Source organism: Nerophis lumbriciformis, linkage group LG08 (assembly GCF_033978685.3).
Source record: "Nerophis lumbriciformis linkage group LG08, RoL_Nlum_v2.1, whole genome shotgun sequence".
Lineage (NCBI taxonomy): Eukaryota > Metazoa > Chordata > Actinopteri > Syngnathiformes > Syngnathidae > Nerophis > Nerophis lumbriciformis.
The window spans coordinates 40,733,322-40,756,177 of NC_084555.2; the positions used below are offsets into that span (position 1 = coordinate 40,733,322).

Below are 22,856 nucleotides of genomic sequence, written 5' to 3' on the forward strand. Positions count from 1 at the left end.
AAGTAACTATATGGATGGATGGATGGATGGATGGATAACTATATAGACATATATATATATATATATATATATATATATATATATATATATATATATATATATATATATATATATATATAGACATATATATATATATATATATATATATATATATATATATGTCTATATATATATATATATATGTCTATATATATATATATATATATAGACATATATATATATATATATATATATATATATATGTCTATATATATATATATATATATATATATATATATATAGACATATATATATATATATATATATATATATATATATAGACATATATATATATATATATATATATATATATATATATATATATATATATATATATATATATATATATATATATATGTCTATATATATATATATATATATATATATATATATATATATATATATATATATATATATATATATATAAACACCATTAGGAGTATGATGAAAGTTCGACTTCTAACTTTTTTCTTCCGTGACGACCTTAAAGTTCTGTTATCATTCAGAAATATCAAGCAGCTAAAATGCGTGGAGAGTATTTTTGCATTTTTTCCATCATGTTTTGTGATGGAAAAATGAATGTAATTTAGAATGTTTTGTGTTGGGTGGATGTTTTTTATAATGTCATCAAAGTTCAGTGAGCAGGTTGTGTTACCTGACCCTGTCTGTTAGCTTTTTGTTTTGGTTGGATTTTTATTTTATTTTATTTTTTTGCACCATGACAAGGTAGGGTTGTTCGCTTTGGGTCATATAAAGCAATGCTGCACAAGCGTCGATTCAGAGCATAACTTAGGCTCATCGACCTGAAGTACTTACATTGGCCACTAGTTGGCGACATAATAGCATCATAATTGTCAGACTATAAAGATGTGTGCAATTTCCTTGTTGGTAGGCTTCCTTTAATATCTCATGGTGTCTCACGGGACAATTGAGAAGTTTGGACATTTCTGCTGTAGATAACAGAGGTAGTGTATGAAAATTGGGGCACATTTTTTGTGAAAGTTTTTGTCGAAAACCAAATCATACGGAAGGTACAAAAACTGAGATTTCATTGTACTCCTAAATGTGTTTTCAGACCACACGCTGAAGACCATTTTTTTGGGGAAAATATGACATTAAGGGCTGCAGCTATCAATTTTTTAGTAATCGAATATTCTTGTTTTACTCTTCGAGTAATTGGATCAAATATACATCATAGTATTGTTTTTTTAAGGAACATTTTTTAAATAAACATTTTACTGCTTGCCATAACCTTTGATCTGTTATTCTAATAAATGCACATCATCACAATTGAAATTGTACTATTAACATGTGTGCATTATTTAAAAAATGCACACCACCACTCTAATGTGCACTCTATTGCGGAAACTATGTCTGTGTATTTAAAGTTCCGGGCAGTTCACACAGTCTGTATTTTTACAAACGCTTATTAATTACACTCAAACGATTAACTAAAGCAGCATAATATACATTTAAGCTTTTTTTCTAATCAAATTGATTTAATCGATTAATCGTTGCAGCCCAAGTTACATTTCAAAAATTCAAATTTTATTGACATGAGACATGGTTTTGTTGTTTGGCTCCCTATTTTCACTTATGCTTTTCATTAATATTTGTCCGTAAAGCATTTTACAGTACATAACTAATGTGGACACTCTTTACAGATTGAGGACATCGTCACCAGGATCCAAGATGAGAAAGCAGGAGGAGTTGCCATCAGGACTGTTAAGAGCTTTCTGTCCAAAATCCCCAGTGTTGCATCAGGTCAGTGAAATGCATATGTTGCTGCTCTGCATCCGCGACGTTGCCATACGTGATGTAGTGATAGATGTGGCTGAACATATGAGTCATATTGTGTAAAGCAAATGTGACCTTTTGGGCTCATTTAAATTGCTGCTACCACAGTTGGAGGAGCGTGATGTCTTTGCCCATAAGACCTCTGCCACTGAGAAGAGTGCCTGTGGCGCGCCGCTGACCTCGTCTCACAGTAGTAATGCTGCAACATTTTTCTATTTATGTTTACACACTGTGATGCTTCATGTGTGTTAGATGAATCATCAGCGTGTCTCCTGGCTGTTTGTGAGTCACAACAGTCTTTAAATCCCTTTCTGCCGCCGCTGCCAAGCACATGCACCAAATGTTCTGCTGTCCAGGAGCAAACCTGTTACACTTTACATCGTGATGACCCGCAGCTTTGACCTTAGACTGACCTAGAAGTGTTGTTTGGGGACACCACACCGCAGGAATACTAGAGAACTACCTTTTTACTATATGCTTTTCAATTTAAATGTCTCCAAACACAACAATGCTATAAGTTACACATACAGCAAAAATGTAGGATTAATTTTAAAATGTCACATTTTTTTGCATCGGCAGATATGTAGATCAACAGAATTGCTCTCGTTATTTTTCTTCATCATGTTACGTTTGTGCTAATATTCCCATCCATCTTCTTCCGATTATCTGGGGTCAGGTCGCATGGGCAGCAGCCTCAGCAGAGAAGCCTAGACATCCCTCTCCGTCCAGAGATCCTATGGCGTTCCCAGTACAGCTGGGAGACATAGTCTAACTAACCTGAGTTTTCCTCATGGCCTCTTAGTGGTCGGACATGTCCTGAACACCTCCCCAGGGAGGCTTTCGGGCGGCGTACTAACCAGATGCCTGAGTCACCTCATCTCACAACTTTACTCCTGCTCTTCCGGAATAACAGAGTTTCTCACTCATAGGGTACTCACAATGTTGTCCTTTCGGTCACAACCCAAAGCTCGTGAACATAGGTGAGTGTCCGAACCTAGCTCAACCAGTAAATTGAGAGCTTTGCCTTTTAGCCCTGCTCTGCTCCATCTTGATCACAACGGAATGATGCAGAGTACGCATTACTGCTGATACCGCACCAATTTGACGTTAATCTCTTGATCCACTCTTCCCTCACTCGTGCACCTGGGTACTCCACCCTTTTCCAGGCAACAAATTAACACTCCACTCACTCACTCCTCACAGAACTTCCAAAGGACACATTGAATGACTTCTTTATGTCCACATAACACATGCAGACAAATTGGAAAAAAACCCACGGGCCCTCAACAACCCTGCTGAGAGTATAGTGCTGGTGCAAAGTTCCACGACCCGGACGTAAACCACACTGCTCCTCTTGAATTAGTGGATTGACTATCCAGCGTAGCTTCCTCCAGTACACCTGAATAATATTTACCAGGAAGGCAGAGGAGTTTGATCCCACGGTAGTTTGATCACACCCTTCGGTCCACCTTCTTAAAAAGGAACCATAACCCCGGACTGCCATTTCAGATGCACCGCCCCCGATGTCGACGCAATGCTGCAGAGTCTTGTCAACTAAGACAGCCCCACAGCATCCTTAGCCTGAAGGAAGTCCGGACAGATATCATCCACCACTGGGGGCCCTGCCGCTCAGGACCTTTTTAACTACTTTGGCAACCTCAGCCCCAGAAATAGGAGAGCCCACCAAAAAATAAACAGGCACTGCATTCTCATAGGGATACGTCTAGGTGGGATTGAGGAGGTCTACAAAGAATTCCTTCCACCAATTCACATCATCCCAAGTCAAGGTCAGCAGCACACTGTCCCCACCTTACAAAGTGTTGACAGAGCATTGTTTTTCCTTCCTGAGTTGGCGGATGATGGTCCAGCATCTCCACAAAGCCATCCGGAAGTCGTACTCCATGGCTTCCCCAACACTTATTGCTGACACTTGTTTCTAGGTAGAGTTCATAGGGCCAACAAAAACAGTGGTTTCTCAGTGTTCATACGCCCAACTTATCCGATGACTGGGTTTTCACCAAATGTTTGCCCAAGTTTTGTATACTGTCTTGGTTATCGTACAACCAAACATTGCACGTGGCAAAAACAAATGAGTCCGTCTGCCCGTATATCCTTTGCCGAATCAAGATTGTTGTGACTCAGTCTCTGTGATTTTTTAATTGAGTATGGCTGCAAAATAATCCACAATGGGGTAAAATAAAGGTGCCAGTTGAAACATACGTCTGTATGGTCGTTGAGTCCCGACAATGGCAGTGACGTGCGGTGAGGTTCATGGCTGGTGAGGCACTGACTTCATCACAGTCAGATTTACAAACATATGAACCCTAAAGAGTATCTTATTCACCATTTGATTGGCAGCAGTTAAAGGGTTATGTTTAAAAGCTCATACCAGCATTCTTCCCTGCTTGGCACTCAGCATCAAGGGTTTGAATTGGGTGTTAAATCACCAAAAATTATTCCCGGGCGCGGCGCCGCTGCTGCCCACTGCTCTCCTCACCTCCCAGGGGGTGAACAAGGGATGGGTCAAATGCAGAGGACAAATTTCACCACACCTAGTGTGTGTGTGACAATCATTGGTACTTTAACTTAACTTTAACTTTACACATACAAACTGTAGCACACAAAAAAGCACATTTAATTAAAAAAACGTTATTATGGTCTTACCTTTACTTATAAGTTCGGGAACAGTGGTGTTCGTGCTGGAGGAGTTGTGAATGAATGAAATATGAAATGCGTGCTGCAGTCTGCAGGTGTACCTAATGTTGTGTCCCTGCAGTTGTTCATGGCTCCTCCGGCGCGAGCATTGTTGTTTTTGCACTTTTTGGCTTCTTGTTAAGTGACTTTTTTTGGTTGGATTCGGTCTTGCACGTGGAGGGTTTGGGTGTGGGCTCTGGTTGGTGTTGCGCTCCCGTCGGGGGGTGCATTCTGCGGCGGGATTACTGCGAACCTCACACAGTGCGTCTTCGCAGCAGTTTTATGATTGCTCAGCACCAGAAATAATTTACACACATACAGTTGTTGACAAAATACACTGTACATTATATACCTCAGCTAACTAAACGATGGAAATGTATAATATAGTTCATATAACAATACGGTCTCACTGCACAGCAGGCCAGCAGTTAGCCGAGTCCGCAATCCATGTTGAGGCACAACTGAGTGACGTGCCTCAACTGACTGCTGATCACTGCACCGTCTCTTCTCAGTATTTGAACGGCAAATGTGAAAATTCAGCGATTTTGAATAAAAATAATCTAAAACTGGGGAAGTTAAATGGAAAATAACTTTATAGTATAATCACTGAATACATATAACAATTTAATTATTTTTTTTTCTTTTTACATTTTTTTTCTTTCCATGATGGCAGGTGAGGCTGGGCCTCACCTGCCTCCAGTGACCGCACGTCACTGGACAATGGGATATGTTGCGCCAAAAAGCACCGTAAACCTCGTGCGCGTGATTGCAGCAGTCAAACAAAGTGATGTCAGCATTAGGGATGTAACAATATGAACATTTCATATCACGGCTATTGTTACCAAATTAATAACTGTTATCATTAATATTGCGGTACTCTTCAATAAGCTCAAAAAGTACTTATACACACACTGAAATCTTTTGACCAAGTTATTTCAAATAAAATAACTAAAATACACAATGTTAGAAAACGGGAGCCTTATCGCAGTTAGCGTTATTACCGTTTATCGTTACATCCCAATTCAGAACAAAACGTTCTTGGATGTAACACTTTGATGAAGAAGGTGAGAAATATTACTGATTTCAAGAGAGAACTCTTTGTAAAGCACAAAGGTGGCGTCCATTTGGGGAGGTATAGTTCGGTTGGTAGAGTGGCCGTGCCAGCAACTTGAGGGTTCTAGGTTCGATCCCCGCTTCAACCATCCTAGTCACTGCCGTTGTGTCCTTGGGCAAGACACTTTACGACCTGCTCCCAGTGCCACCCACACTGGTTTAAAAATGTAACTTAGATATTGGGTTTCACAATGTAAAGCGCTTTGAGTCACTAGAGAAAAGCGCTATATAAATATACTTCACTTCACTTTATTTGGTTGTCCCTTCCTCTTTCCCTGACCGTCTTCACCAACTAGTAGTGTGAGGTGACGTTTAAAGTCCATTTGTTATTGTTTTGAATTGTTTTAAGCATATAAAACTACAGCAGTAACTTAAGCTGTGATTCTGTGACAGAGCTTTAAAAAAAAAAACTGCGCAATTTTAAACATCCATAATGCCTTTTAAAAACAAAAATTAACTTTTAGATAGTATTGTATGAAAAAAATACTATATATATATATATATATATATATATATATATATATATATATATATATATATATATATATATATATACAGTATATATATATATATATATCCATCCATCCATCCATCCATCCATCCATCCATTTTCCACTGCTTTTTCCCTTCGGGGTCGCGGGGGGCTCTGGAGCCCATCCCAGCTACAATTGGGCGGAAGGCGGGGTACACACTATCAGGCTTGGTAAAAGGATAGGACTCAGATGCAGAGTAGGGAATTTGGACAGGCTTTTATTTTGAAAACTTCCTTTCACCTCCCAAGTCAAGGATTACAATATCTATCTTTAACCAAAAACTAATCGGCAAAAAAGGTTCCAAGAAAAAATAGCAACAACCAAAAATCACTCCAAACGGAGGAAAACACAAAAGCAAAGACAAACTATAATTGGCGCCGTATATGTTATAAAATGTATAAACAGAAAACGCTCCAACAGGAGGAAAAAACAAATAGCTATGAAAATTTCTACACTCACTAATCTAATAAAGTATTAACAAAAATAGTCACTCAAAAATTGAGGATAGAATGAAAAAATAACTGAAACTCACCACTTCGGTTGAATATACTAAATAACAAAAAGTCGCTCTGCTGAGGAGGAAGAAAGGAAAAATTCAAAATAGTAACAAAGGGGATTCAAGATCAAGGAATTAATTACAAAACGAGGCAAGGCAAGACAAGGCATGGACAGGAACATGGACGCTAGAGAGCACGAATAGACGAAACAATCTGGCACAGAACAAAGGAAGGAGTGGGCTTATAAGACACATGAGGGTAATAGGGAACAGGTGGAAACAATTAGGGAATCGGGATGACGTCAGACTGATGACACAAAAGGAAGGGCAAGTGACCTGAAACGAGAGGAGAGTTACTTTTCAAACTAAAACATTCACATCACAAGACAGAAAAAACCAAGACAAGACATCCCTCACCGCGGTGTGACAGTACACCCCCTTCTAGGGCCGACTCCTGACGGCCCAGATTGTCCAGGATGGTCCCTATGAAAGTCTTCAATGAGGGTGGAGTCCATGATATATCGAGAAGGCACCCACTGTCTCTCCTCCGGTCCGTACCCCTCCCAGTCTACCAAGTACTGTCTGCCCCGACCCCGACTGCGAACTGCCAACAACTTCTTGACCTTGTAGACAGGGCCACCCTCAATCATCTCGGGTGGTGGAGGGGACGTGGTGGCCGGAACCAGCGGGTTCTCTTTGACAGGTTTTACTCTGCTGACGTGGAAGGTCGGGTGTACACGCAGGGACCGAGGCAGACGGAATCTTACTGCTGAGGGCCCGATGATTTTAGTAATGGGGTATGGACCTACGAACCGTGGTGCTAGCTTCTTGGAGGGAACTTTGAGCCGCATGTCCTTTGCTGAGAGCCTTACTCTCTGCCCTGGTCGATATGCCGGGGCGGGTCGTCTCTTGCGATCCGCTGCCTTCTTCACTCTGTCCCCTTGTTGAATCAGCACCTGACGAGCTGCTGCCCAGATGCGTCGGCAGCGTCGGACCATGGCATGTGCAGAGGGGACCGACACTTCCAGTTCATTGTCTGGAAAGACTGAAGGTTGAAAACCATAAGCACTTTTGAAAGGTGAGAACCCTGTGGCAGATGTAGGTAAAGAATTGTGAGCATACTCGACCCAGACCAGGTGTTTGCTCCATGTAGGGGGATTTTGGGACACCAGGCACCGGAGGCAGTTTTCCAGTTGTTGGTTGAGGCGTTCGGTCTGGCCGTTGGCCTCCGGGTGATAACCTGAGGTCAGGCTGGCTTTAGCTCCAATGAGCCTGCAGAACTCCTTCCAGAACCGTGATACGAACTGGGGCCCCCGGTCGGAGACAATGTCTTTAGGGAAGCCGTGAATTTTGAAAACATTGTTCATCATAATTTCTGCTGTCTCCTTGGCGGAGGGCAGTTTAGGCAAGGCAATGAATCTCACCATCTTGGTGAAACGGTCCACCACCGTGAGGACGGTGGTGTTACCTTGAGAGACCGGGAGCCCCGTGACGAAGTCCATTGAGATGTCGGACCACGGTCTGGAGGGAATGGGTAGGGGCTGCAATAGGCCCATACGGGATCCAGAGGACGTCTTGTTCCGAGCGCAGACCGAACATGCCTCCACGTACTCCCGTACCTCCGGCTCCATGGCTGGCCACCAAAACCGCCGAGAGATGGCGAACATCGTTCTCCGAACTCCCGGGTGGCATGAAAGCAGGGAGGTGTGAGCCCAGTGGATCACCTGTGGGCGCAACTCAACCGGAACAAACAAGCGGTTATCTGGGCACCCTCTAGGTGGCGGGACTCCACCATTTGCCTGCTTCACCTCATCTTCTATTTGCCAGGTGACTACTCCAACCACACGGGTAAGTGGAAAGATAGTTTCAGGTTCCTTGGCATCAGGCTCGGGGTCAAACAGTCGAGACAGGACGTCTGGCTTGACGTTTCGGGACCCCGGCCTGTAAGAGAGAGAAAAGGAGAAACGGTTAAAAAAGAGCGCCCACCTGGCCTGGCGAGAATTTAGTCTTTTAGCCCTTTTGATATACTCAAGATTTTTATGATCAGTCCAGACAATGAACGGGAAATCGGCCCCCTCTAGCCAGTGCCTCCACTCCTCCAGAGCGATTTTGACCGCCAACAACTCACGGTTACCGACATCATAATTCCTCTCAGCTTTGGATAGGCGTCTTGACAGGAAGGCGCAGGGATGCATTTTACCATCCTTCTCTGAGCGTTGGGAGAGGACGGCTCCGATTCCTTCGTTGGAGGCATCCACCTCTACCACAAACTGGCGTTGGGGATCTGGCATGGTGAGGATAGGAGCTGAAGTGAAGCGATGCTTAAGGTTCTGGAACGCCCTTTCAGCCTCTGGAGACCAGCGGAACTGCACCTGGGTGGAAGTGAGAGCATGGAGAGGGGCAGCTATTGTGCTAAAATTTCTGATAAATCTTCTATAAAAATTAGCAAACCCCAAGAACTGTTGAACCCTCTTCCGGCTATCAGGAGTGGGCCTGTCGGCTACGGCGCTAACTTTAGCCGGGTCCATCTTAACTCCTCCAGGAGCTACGATAAAGCCCAAGAAGGAGATAGTGTTGGCATGAAACTCACTCTTTTCAGCTTTGACAAATAGCTGGTTCTCCAGTAGCCTTTTAAGGACCTTGGTCACGTGGACCTTATGAGTCTCAATGTCTGTAGAGTAAATTAAAATGTCATCAAGGTATACATATACAAAATGGTCTAGGAAGTCTCTTAGCACATCATTTATCATGGCTTGAAATACAGCAGGAGCATTGGTAAGTCCAAATGGCATTACTAAATACTCATAGTGTCCATTGGGAGTGTTAAAACCAGTCTTCCACTCATACCCCTCCCTTATGCGGATGAGATGATAGGCATTACGAAGGTCAAGTTTAGTAAATACCTTGGCTTGCTGGAGTTGGTCAAACACAGAGTTCATGAGAGGGAGGGGGTACCGGTTCTTGATGGTGATGTCGTTTAGTGGGCTGTAGTCGATGCAGGGTCTCAGGGTTCCATCTTTTTTGTCCACGAAGAAGAAGCCGGCACCTGCTGGTGATGAGGAGGGGCGGATCAGTCCCGCTCTTAATGAGTCTGTGAGGTACTCCTTCATGGCCGCCCTCTCAGGACCGGAAACGGAGTACAGGCGACCTTTGGGAATGGTGGATCCTGGGATCAAGTTAATGGCGCAGTCATATGGGCGGTGTGGAGGAAGAGACATGGCTTTAGTCTTGCTAAATACCTCTCATAGCTGATGGTAACATGGGGGCACCGAATTCAGGTCCGGGTATTCCGATTCTGTGGCGGGTTTGCAGAAAACAAATTGAGTTGCGCTACACCCTTAGTTTGTGTAGCACTGGTGAAACACTCATTTACACAGTCCTTTCCCCATGTTTTAATTTCACCTGACCTCCAGTCTATCTGGGGGTTGTGGCGAAAGAGCCACGGTTGTCCCAAAATTAAGGTGTGCGATGAGGTTTTGAACAGATACAAGCGAATCTTTTCTTCATGGTCCTTTATGCATATGCGGATGGGTTCTGTGCTGTGGGTAATAATAAACAGTTCCTTAGCATCAAGAGCTCTAGCTCTAATGGGTCGAGATAATGGCTCAGACTTGACACCTAATTTAGCAGCCAGACCCCAGTCCATTAAACTCTCATCCGCCCCAATAAGTGCCCCAATGTCTGTGACAGTGTGATGTTTTACCTTGATTTTAGTGAGGGTACGCGTAATGGGAGTAGAAGCAGTTACTTGACTCACTCCTATGGGTCTTTTAACCGGACAGGTGGCGACGAGGTGACCCGGCTCCCCGCAGTAAAAACACCGCCCTTCAAGTTGTCGTCTCTGGCGTTCCTCCTGCGTCAGCCGTGCTCTCCTCAGCTGCATGGGATCCTCACCTTCCTCCAGGGAAATGGGATGACTTGGCGCGGGGGAAGCGGGGTAGAAAGCCGGTCTGTACTGTGTTTGAGAGTGTGTCGCTCCTCCCGTGGTTGTGGTCCTTACACTCCGATGTCGCCTGAGTTGAGTGAGCCTGTTGTCAGTGCGGATGGCGAGCGCGATAAGCTCGTCCAACCCGGCAGGTAAATCTAATGGAATTAGTAAATCTTGAATAGGTGCGGCCAGCCCCTTCAAAAAAGTGTCATAGAGTGCCGCGGAGTTCCACCCGCTCTCCGCCGATAGCGTGCGGAATCGGATGGCGTAATCACATACAGAGTCTCGACCTTGCCTCAACCTGCTTAGCTCCTGAGCTTTCTCCCGGTCGTCTGTGACCGGATCAAAAGTCATTTTAAGGGCAGTCTGGAAGTCTGTGAGAGAGCTGCAGATAGCTGAGCTCCGGCCCCACTCGGCGGAAGCCCATGCCTTGGCTCTACCAGTCAGATGGGAGATCATGAAAGCGATTTTCGATCGCTCCGTGGGAAAGGCGTGAGGCGTAAATTCAAAATGAATTGAGCAGTCTATAATAAAAGCTTTGCATTGTCCTGTTTCACCTGAATATTGAGCTGGGGGTGCCAATTTGCTTCCGGCTCCGGTGAATGACGTAGGTGGTGGAGAAGCAGGTACGGGAGCCGATGCGGGGGCTTGAGGAAGTCGCAAGACCATCTCCTGTAGCTGGGAGGTAAGGCGACCCATATGTTCGGCCATCGCCTTCTGAAACTCCTCTTGGCGTGAGAGGCGGGCTTCCTGATCCTGTATGGCCGCGGAAAACTGCCCTTTCTCTGCTGGGTCCATACTGGCCAGATTGTACTATCAGGCTTGGTAAAAGGATAGGACTCAGATGCAGAGTAGGGAATTTGGACAGGCTTTTATTTTGAAAACTTCCTTTCACCTCCCAAGTCAAGGATTACAATATCTATCTTTAACCAAAAACTAATCGGCAAAAAAGGTTCCAAGAAAAAATAGCAACAACCAAAAATCACTCCAAACGGAGGAAAACACAAAAGCAAAGACAAACTATAATTGGCGCCGTATATGTTATAAAATGTATAAACAGAAAACGCTCCAACAGGAGGAAAAAACAAATAGCTATGAAAATTTCTACACTCACTAATCTAATAAAGTATTAACAAAAATAGTCACTCAAAAATTGAGGATAAAATGAAAAAATAACTGAAACTCACCACTTAGGTTGAATATACTAAATAACAAAAAGTCGCTCTGCTGAGGAGGAAGAAAGGAAAAATTCAAAATAGTAACAAAGGGGATTCAAGATCAAGGAATTAATTACAAAACGAGGCAAGGCAAGACAAGGCATGGACAGGAACATGGACGCTAGAGAGCACGAATAGACGAAACAATCTGGCACAGAACAAAGGAAGGAGTGGGCTTATAAGACACATGAGGGTAATAGGGAACAGGTGGAAACAATTAGGGAATCGGGATGACGTCAGACTCCATCCATCCATCCATCTTCTTCCGCTTATCCGAGGTCAGGTCGCGGGGGCAGCAGCTTAAGCAGGGAAGCCCAGACTTCCCTCTCCCCAGCCACTTCGTCCAGCTCCTCCCGGGGGATCCCGAGGCGTTCCCAGGCCAGCCGGGAGAGATAGTCTTCCCAGCGTGTCCTGGGTCTTCCCCGTGGCCTCCTACCGGTCGGACGTGCCCGAAACACCTTCCTAGGGAGGCGTTCGGGTGGCATCTTGACCAGATGCCCGAACCACCTCATCTGGCTCCTCTCGATGTGGAGGAGCAGCGGCTTTACTTTGAGCTCCCCCCGAATGACAGAGCTTCTCACCCTATCTCTAAGGGAGAGCCCCGCCACTCGGCGGAGGAAACTCATTTCGGCCGCTTGTACCTGTGATCTTGTCCTTTCGGTCATGACCCAAAGCTCATGACCATAGGTGAGGATGAGAACGTAGATCGACCGGTAAATCGAGAGCTTTGCCTTCCGGCTCAGCTCCTTCTTCACCACAACGGATCGATACAGCGTCCGCATTACTGAAGACGCCGCACCGATCCGCCTGTCGATCTCACGATCCACTCTTCCCCCACTCGTGAACAAGACTCCGAGGTACTTGAACTCCTGATGACCCAAAAGGAAGGGCAAGTGACCTGAAACGAGAGGAGAGTTACTTTTCAAACTAAAACATGCACATCACAAGACAGAAAAAACCAAGACAAGACATCCCTCACCGCGGTGTGACACACCCTGGACAAGTCGCCACCTCATCACAGGGCCAACACAGATAGACAGACAGCATTCACACTCACATTCACACACTAGGGCCAATTTAGTGTTGCCAATCAGCCTATCCCCAGGTGCATGTCTTTGGAATATACAGGTAAAAGCCAGTAAATTAGAATATTTTGAAAAACTTGATTTATTTCAGTAATTGCATTCAAAAGGTGTAACTTGTACATTATATTTATTCATTGCACACAGACTGATGCATTCAAATGTTTATTTCATTTAATTTTGATGATTTGAAGTGGCAACAAATGAAAATCCAAAATTCCGTGTGTCACAAAATTAGAATATTACTTAAGGCTAATACAAAAAAGGGATTTTTTAGAAATGTTGGCCAACTGAAAAGTATGAAAATGAAAAATATGAGCATGTACAATACTCAATACTTGGTTGGAGCTCCTTTTGCCTCAATTACTGCGTTAATGCGGCGTGGCATGGAGTCGATGAGTTTCTGGCACTGCTCAGGTGTTATGAGAGCCCAGGTTGCTCTGATAGTGGCCTTCAACTCTTCTGCGTTTTTGGGTCTGGCATTCTGCATCTTCCTTTTCACAATACCCCACAGATTTTCTATGGGGCTAAGGTCAGGGGAGTTGGCGGGCCAATTTAGAACAGAAATACCATGGTCCGTAAACCAGGCACGGGTAGATTTTGCGCTGTGTGCAGGCGCCAAGTCCTGTTGGAACTTGAAATCTCCATCTCCATAGAGCAGGTCAGCAGCAGGAAGCATGAAGTGCTCTAAAACTTGCTGGTAGACGGCTGCGTTGACCCTGGATCTCAGGAAACAGAGTGGACCGACACCAGCAGATGACATGGCACCCCAAACCATCACTGATGGTGGAAACTTTACACTAGACTTCAGGCAACGTGGATCCTGTGCCTCTCCTGTCTTCCTCCAGACTCTGGGACCTCGATTTCCAAAGGAAATGCAAAATTTGCATGGTTGGGTGATGGTTTGGGGTGCCATGTCATCTGCTGGTGTCGGTCCACTCTGTTTCCTGAGATCCAGGGTCAACGCAGCCGTCTACCAGCAAGTTTTAGAGCACTTCATGCTTCCTGCTGCTGACCTGCTCTATGGAGATGGAGATTTCAAGTTCCAACAGGACTTGGCGCCTGCACACAGCGCAAAATCTACCCGTGCCTGGTTTACGGACCATGGTATTTCTGTTCTAAATTGGCCCGCCAACTCCCCTGACCTTAGCCCCATAGAAAATCTGTGGGGTATTGTGAAAAGGAAGATGCAGAATGCCAGACCCAAAAACGCAGAAGAGTTGAAGGCCACTATCAGAGCAACCTGGGCTCTCATAACACCTGAGCAGTGCCAGAAACTCATCGACTCCATGCCACACCGCATTAACGCAGTAATTGAGGCAAAAGGAGCTCCAACCAAGTATTGAGTATTGTACATGCTCATATTTTTCATTTTCATACTTTTCATTTGGCCAACATTTCTAAAAATCCCTTTTTTGTATTAGCCTTAAGTAATATTCTAATTTTGTGACACACGGAATTTTGGATTTTCATTTGTTGCCACTTCAAATCATCAAAATTAAATGAAATAAACATTTGAATGCATCAGTCTGTGTGCAATGAATAAATATAATGTACAAGTTACACCTTTTGAATGCAATTACTGAAATAAATCAAGTTTTTCAAAATATTCTAATTTACTGGCTTTTACCTGTATATATATATATATATATATAAAACCTGCGAAATACCACAGAACTCAGCAAACACATTTGGGACCTCAAAGACAATAATGTTGAATATTCAATAACATGGCAAATTCTTGCATCCAGCACACCTTACAATAGTGGTAATAAAAGATGCAACCTATGCTTGAAAGAGAAACTGTTTATTATTTACCATCCAGACCTGTCATCCCTCCACAAGCGCAGCGAAATTGTAACAGCATGCCGACATAGACGGAAACACCTCCTAGGTAACACATGAGCCAATCACCACGCCCCTAGGCCAGCCTGTACCCACCCACTCTGTGCCCTATATAAACCATGGTATGCGAATGCTCCCATTAAAATCTCCTGATGATTGAGGGTACCCCCCCTCATGAAACAGGCCTGTAGAGATGAAATAGTCTTGTGATTTTTTTCCCACACATACATATATATATATATATATATATATATATATATATATATATATATATATATATATATATATATATATATATATATATATATATATATATATCCATCCATCCATCTTCTTCCGCTTATCCGAGGTCGGGTCGCGGGGGCAGCAGCCTAAGCTGAAGACCCAGGACACACCTTCGGACGTGCCCGAAACACCTTCCTAGAGAGGCCCTCGGGTGGCATCCTGACCAGATGCCCGAACCACCTCATCTGGCTCCTCTCGATGTGGAGGAGCAGCGGCTTTACTTTGAGCTCCTCCCGGATGAGGTGTCGATTGCACGATCCACTCTTCCCTCACTCGTGAACAAGACTCCGAGGTACTTGAACTCCTCCACTTGGGGCAAGATCTCCTCCCCAACCCGGAGATGGCACTCCACCCTTTTCCGGGCGAGAACTATGGACTCTGACTTGGATGTGCTGATTCCCATCCCAGTCGCTTCACACTCTGCTCTGAACCGATCCAGTGAGAGCTGAAGATCTTGGCCAGTTGAAGCCATCAGGACCACATCATCTGAAAATAGCAGGGACTTAATCCTGCAGCCACCAAACCAGATACCCTCAACGCCTTGACTGCCCCTAGAAATTCTGTCCATAAAGGTTATGAACAGAATCGGTGACCAAGAGCAGCCTTGGCGGAGTCCAACCCTCACTGGAAACGGGTCCGACTTACTGCCGGCAATGCGGACCAAGCTCTGACACTGATTATACAGGGAGCGAACCGCCACAATAAGACAGTCCGTTACCCCATACTCTCTGAGCACTCCCCACAGGACATCCCGGGGTACACGGTCGAATGCCTTCTCCAAGTCCACAAAACACATGTAGACTGGTTGGGCAAACTCCCATGCACCCTCAAGGACCCTGCCGAGAGTATAGACCTGGTCCACAGTTCCACGACCAGGACGAAAACCACACTGTTCCTCCTGAATCCGAGGTTCGACTATCCGGCGTAGCCTCCTCTCCAGTACACCTGAATAGACCTTACCGGGAAGGCTGAGGAGTGAGATCCCACGATAGTTGGAACACACCCTCCGGTTCCCCTTCTTAAAGAGAGAAACCACCACCCCAGTCTGCCAATCCAGAAGTACCGCCCCCGATGTCCACGCGATGTTGCAGAGTCTTGTCAACCAAGACAGCCCCACAACATCCAGAGCCTTAAGGAACTCCAGGCGGGTCTCATCCACCCCCGGGGCCTTGCCACCGAGGAGCTTTTTAACTACCTCGGCAACCTCAGCCCCAGAAATAGGAGAGCCCACCACAGATCCCCCAGGCCCTGCTTCCTCATAGGAAAACGTGCTGGTAGGATTGAGGAGGTCTTTGAAGTATTCCCTCCACCGATCCACAACATCCGCAGTCGAGGTCAGCAGAACACCATGCCCACCATACACGGTGTTGACATTGCACTGCTTCCCCTTCCTGAGGCAGCGGATGGTGGTCCAGAATTGCTTCGAAGCCGTCCGGAAGTCGTTTTCCATGGCTTCCCCAAACTCCTCCCATGTCCGAGTTTTTACCTCCGCGACCGCTGAAGCCGCACACCGCTTGGCCTGTCGGTACCTGTCTGCTGCCAAAAGAGCCCGATAGGACTCTTTCTTCCGCTTGACGGCATCCCTTACCGCTGGTGTCCACTACTAACAACAGTAGTTTTATGAAGTGATGTAATAAAAATGTACAGCTGAGAGTGGACTTCTATGGTATCACCTTCCATCCGCAGCTTTTCCATTGGTACATGTTTGCCTTTAAGTTATTTTTTTGACATTTTTGGCAAGTATTATTAACTAATTCTGCTTCAGTGTGGTGCAGACTAGCAGTTATATGCTCAAATTGTTTTGCCAACTTGTCGACATGCTTGTGTTTAATTATGTGTTTAATTCAATAAATATCATCTACTTACTCTGAGAACTGTTCTTCTTTCTGTGGTTGGAAAACAAAGTTATGTTGCTCTTTAGCTATAAAGAGTAAAACCAGATGTTTTCTGCTGATCTTACGGGGTTCACTGTGGCATTTGCTACACCAACTAAAGGTTTGGATGCTTGTAACTCAAATTTTTGCTTGCATCTTAAAGCATAACAATTAGCAGAGTGACAGTTCTTATCTCAAAACACTGTTAAGTTGAGGTACTACTTAATTTATTTTGTGAAAAACTTTTTACAAAGGATTATTGATTAAAAAAACGGGGGCCACTGTACATGTACCGTATTTTCCGCACTATAAGGCGCACCTAAAAACCACAATTTTTCTCAAAAGCTGACAGTGCGCCTAATAACCCGGTGCGCTTTATTACGATTCATTTTCATAAAGTTTCGGTCTCGCAACTTCGGTAAACAGCCGCCATCTTTTTTCCCGGTAGAACAGGAAGCGCTTCTTCTTCTACGCAAGCAACCGCCAAGGAAAGCACCCGCCCCCATAGAACAGGAAGCGCTTCACCCGCCCCCATAGAAAAGGAAGCGCTTCACCCGCCCCCGGAAGAAGAAGAAAAAACGCGCGGATATCACCGTACGTTTCATTTCCTGTTTACATCTGTAAAGACCACAAAATGGCTCCTAATAAGCGATCCGGTTCATAAAAAGACGCAATCTCTCCATCCGCACACGGATTACTACCGTATTTCACAGCAACTGATATTCCTGTGAACCGCACTGTGGAACGGGAGCACGTACGGTGAATATTCGCACCACAGGGAATGAAGTCATCCTTCACTGTGGTTCTAGCTTGCCATGCTAACTTCCACTCATGGTGATATTCAAAAGGAAGACCTTGCCAAAAGAGACCTTTCCAGCCGGCGTCATCATAAAAGCTAACTCGAAGGGATGGATGGATGAAGAAAAGATGAGCGAGTGGTTAAGGGAAGTTTACGCGAAGAGGCCGGGTGGCTTTTTTCACACAGCTCCGAAGGCGAACACACCTTCACTAAGACGGGCAGACAGCCTCGGACGACATACGCCAACATTTGCCAGTGGATCGTAAATGCTTGGGCAGATATTTCGGTCACAACTGTGGTCCGAGCTTTCCGGAAGGCAGGATTCACAGAACAACAGCGACACTGACTCCCGATGACTTCTACGAGACGGAACCGGCCATTTTGGATCCCGTATTCGCCCAACTTTTCAATTCGGACACCGAAGACGAAGAATTCGAAGGATTTACGAATGAAGAATAACTTCAGAAGGTGAGCGCTATGTTTATTTTGTGTGTTGTGACATTAACGTTAAAGCAACATTATGTTGCTATTGTTCTACACCATTTTGAATTTTACTATGTTTGTGATTGCACATTTGCGTACATTTTGGGACAGAGTTGTTAGAACGCTGGTTTTCAATATATTATTAAAGTTTGACTGAACTATCTGACTGTTTTTTTGACATTCACTTTAGCGCAGCGTTTTTTTGACATTCACTTTAGCGCAGCGTAGGCGCGGCTTTTAGTCCGGGGCGGCTTATTGGTGGACAAAATGATGAAATATGTAATTCATAGAAGGTGCGGCTAATAATCCGGTGCGCCTTATAGTGCGGAAAATACGGTATACAGTATGCAATTATGCATAAAATGTGTATACTACTGTATACAGTATAGTGTATATGCATTTAAAAACCCAATGGAAAATCACTTCAAATGCAGGCTAAATATAATCTTGTTTGAGAAGGCAAATGTAAAAAGTAGTAATAGCTAAAATCATGTTTTTATTAACAATTGCCAAGCCTCTTCCTTCAAGTAATATTTTTTTTAAATGTACATATCACCATGGTTTCTGACCCTCAAATAACCACTGCACTTCATGCATAATGCTGCTTTGCTTTTTATTGTCCGTACTTTACTTTAAATATAAATGTTGTTGTTTTTTTGGCCTGTCCAGCTACTCAGGCAAATCATATAGTTGATGTAGATGCCCATATTTGCTGTACAGATTTACTTTACAAAAGAGAAGTGTGGGATACTTCTCTTGTTGCCTTATTTTTATTTGACTTTATTAAATGTTTGGCGCAGCCGCACCGGAACAGGAGGGGATAGAAAGAGAAAAAAAGGAAGACAGAGGGGGAAATTGCGGGGACAAGAGGGGGGACGAGAGTCGACAACAACAGAACAGCATCAGCAAATACGATATGTACAAATATGATACAAAAAAAGATAGTAAAGAAGCAGTTACTGAAGTAGATATTAATGACACAGAAATGACAATAAACATTATTACACTACAAATGGAGCAATAGAAATACCAATAGAAAAGCACTATTGATAATGAATATTAACAATAATTACTTCTATTATCAACAATGCAATTGTTTCAAAAGCAACAATACATATATGTAATGATAACTTGAAATACAAAACAAAGCAGATAAATGGAGGGGACGAAAGAGAAGCGAACTGTATTAACCTTGTAGATTGTTATAGTAACAATAAGTTAAGCTTTGTCAGTGAGCCGTGTTTTACCCAGTCTCCCCTAGGGCAGTCCTTCTCAAACAGTGAGGCGGTGGGTGCGATGCCAGGGTGATATCGAGGAACATGCTTTTTTTTGCCATACCAGAATATGATGAAGCGTATGTAGCACTTGGCTTCACTGTAACCACAGCGGGAGACGAGGAAAGGCCAGTGTGTTGTTTCCTTTAATGTTAATATAAGCTTACAATGTTATGCAGAGGTATAGTTATAACAATTTTATAGACAAATTATACAATTGATAGTCAAAATGTAGAGTGGGGCGCGCAACATATTCTTCTTCCTAGGTGGGGGGGCGTAAAAGAAAATATTTGAGAAGCACTGCTCTAGGGCAGGGGTCAGCAACCTTTTTCATCTAAAGAACCATTTGGGCCAGTTTCCACCAAATCAAAACCCACTTGGAGCCACAAAACCTATTTGATCACTATAATGAAGTTAATGCTACACATAAGGTTCCCTTTAGCGTATTGTCACATTATTTTCCTGTCTTGTTCTTTCTTTGTATTTTGCATGTTCTTTTGTTACTGGTTTCTTTTGTACAAACCCCGTTTCCATATGAGTTGGGAAATTGTGTTAGATGTAAATATAAACGGAATACAATGATTTGCAAATCATTTTCAACCCATATTCAGTTGAATATGCTACAAAGACAACATATTTGATGTTCAAACTGATAAACTTTTTTTTTTTTTTGCAAATAACCATTAACTTTAGAATTTGATGCCAGCAACACGTGACAAAGAAGTTGGGAAAGGTGGCAATAAATACTGACAAAGTTGAAGAATGCTCATCAAACACTTATTTGGAACATCCCACAGGTGTGCAGGCTAATTGGGAACAGGTGGGTGCCATGATTGGGTATAAAAACAGTTTCCCAAAAAATGCTCAGTCTTTCACAAGAAAGGATGGGGCGAGGTACACCCCTTTGTCCACAACTGCGTGAGCAAATAGTCAAACAGTTTAAGAACAACATTTCTCAAAGTGCAATTGCAAGAAATTTAGGGATTTCAACATCTACGGTTCATAATATCATCAAAAGGTTCAGAGAATCTGGAGAAATCACTCCACGTAAGCGGCATGGCCGGAAACCAACATTGAATGACCGTGACCTTCGATCCCTCAGACGGCACTGTATCAAAAACCCACATCAATCTCTAAAGGATATCACCACATGGGCTCAGGAACACTTCAGAAAACCACTGTCACTAAATACAGTTCGTTGCTACATCTGTAAGTGCAAGTTAAAGCTGTACAATGCAAAGCGAAAGCCATTTATCAACAACATCCAGAAACGCCGCCGGCTTCTCTGGGCCCGAGATCATCTAAGATGGACTCATGCAAAGTGGAAAAGTGTTCTGTGGTCTGACGAGTCCACATTTGTTATAACAGCGTGGCTTCGTAAAAAAAGAGTGCGGGTACTTTCCTGGCCCGTCTGCAGTCCAGACCTGTCTCCCATCGAAAATGTGTGGCGCATTATGAAGCGTAAAATATGACAGCGGAGACCCCGGACTGTTGAACGACTGAAGCTCTACATAAAACAAGAATGGGAAAGAATTCCACTTTCAAAGCTTCAACAATTAGTTTCCTCAGTTCCCAATTGTTTATTGAGTGTTGTTAAAAGAAAAGGTGATGTAACACAGTGGTGAACATGCCCTTTCTTAACTACTTTGGCACGTGTTGCAGCCATGAAATTGTAAGTTGATTATTATTTGCAAAAAAAAAATGAAGTTTATGAGTTTGAACATCAAATATCTTGTCTTTGTAGTGCATTCAATTGAACATGGGTTGAAAAGGATTTGCAAATCATTGTATTCCGTTTATATTTACATCTAACACAATTTCCCAACTCATATGGAAACGGGGTTTGTAGTTTTTCCCTATAGTTTCCCTGTAAGTAAAGACCAACACCTGACAATTAGTCAAGATCCAACTTTGCTGGATTTCTGTTTTATGATCTGTTATGTTGTCACCAGTTTTAGGCATATTACTTTGAATAATAAATTATAATTGATACAGTGATTGAATGTGTTTAAGTGGTTGTATCTCTCCTTGTCCATAAAATTTAATTGAGTCCTCTTTCCTGGATCTTTTTCCTCGCCTCATTGCCTCTCCTCTCATTATGGGAACTAAAAATCCACCCGTTTAGTAAATTAGCTTATCAGAATTATTTTTATCATTATTTTTCTCAAGCTGCGGCGCCTCCCATAAAATAGTATACACCACTGTTTGAGACAGTTATGCCATGGTTTGAACCAAAGCCAATATGTCTCTACAAATTACAGCCTTTTGTGCAAACTATTTCAGTTATGGTGCTGTGACCCGTTAAATGCAATGTTCTTTTCCAAACAGGGGCGGACATTGTTCAGTGGCTGATGAAAAACCTCTCCATAGAAGATCCAGGTATGTGCAGTGAAAAATCATTACATGCAAACACAATGGGCCTCCATGTGATAGCCTTTTTTCTCAGCTGAGGCCATCCACCTTGGAAGTTTGATCGCAGCCCACGGCTACATCTTCCCCATCTATGACCATGTCCTGATGCTCAAAGATGACGGAACTCTTTATCGCTTTCAGGTAACCAACATTTCTACCAACACTCTGCTTCTTAGTAGTGTGCCACCTTAGTGACCTCAAAATGTGATTTGATTACGATTCAGGCTTCTAGGACTTAATTTTAAGTGATTATAAATAACTATTCTGGCAATTATGGATGCATCTTTTTCTCCTCTCGGAATTTATTTTCAATATATGTATATATGTATGTATATATGTATATACATGCGTATATGTATATGAAAATACTGTATGTGTATATATATATATATATATATATATATATATGTATATATATATATATATATATATGTATATATATATATATATATATATATATATGTATATATATATATATATATATATATATATATATATATATATAATATATATATATATATATATATATATATTATATATATATATATATATAATATACATATATATATATATATATATATATATATATAAATATATACACACACACATACATATATATATACACACACACACACGCATATATATATACAGTATATATATATATGTGTGTATATATGTATGTATGTATACGTATATATGTATGTGTGTGTGTGTGTATATACATATATATATATATATATATATATATATATATATATATATATATGTATGTGTGTGTGTGTGTATATATATATGTATATATATATATGTATGTGTGTGTGTGTGTATATATATATATATATACACACACACACACACACACACACACACACACACACACACACACACACGTGTATGTATATACAAACCCCGTTTCCATATGAGTTGGGAAATTGTGTTAGATGTAAATATAAACGGAATACAATGATTTGCAAATCCTTTTCAA

The 22,856-nt window shown here is 42.8% G+C and overlaps 1 protein-coding gene across 6 annotated transcripts in view; it reads left to right on the forward strand.

The window, feature by feature from the left end:
* LOC133611807 (regulator of G-protein signaling 6-like) overlaps positions 1-22,856 on the forward strand; it is a 202,908-nt gene that overhangs the window by 95,721 nt on the left and 84,331 nt on the right. For all 6 annotated transcript variants that reach the window (XM_061968946.2, XM_061968948.2, XM_061968945.2 and 3 more), the window contains 3 exons: positions 1,704-1,803; positions 21,788-21,838; positions 21,906-22,012. In XM_061968946.2, the coding sequence (XP_061824930.2) occupies positions 1,704-1,803; positions 21,788-21,838; positions 21,906-22,012 (258 nt within the window). The remainder of the gene's footprint in view (positions 1-1,703; positions 1,804-21,787; positions 21,839-21,905; positions 22,013-22,856) is intronic.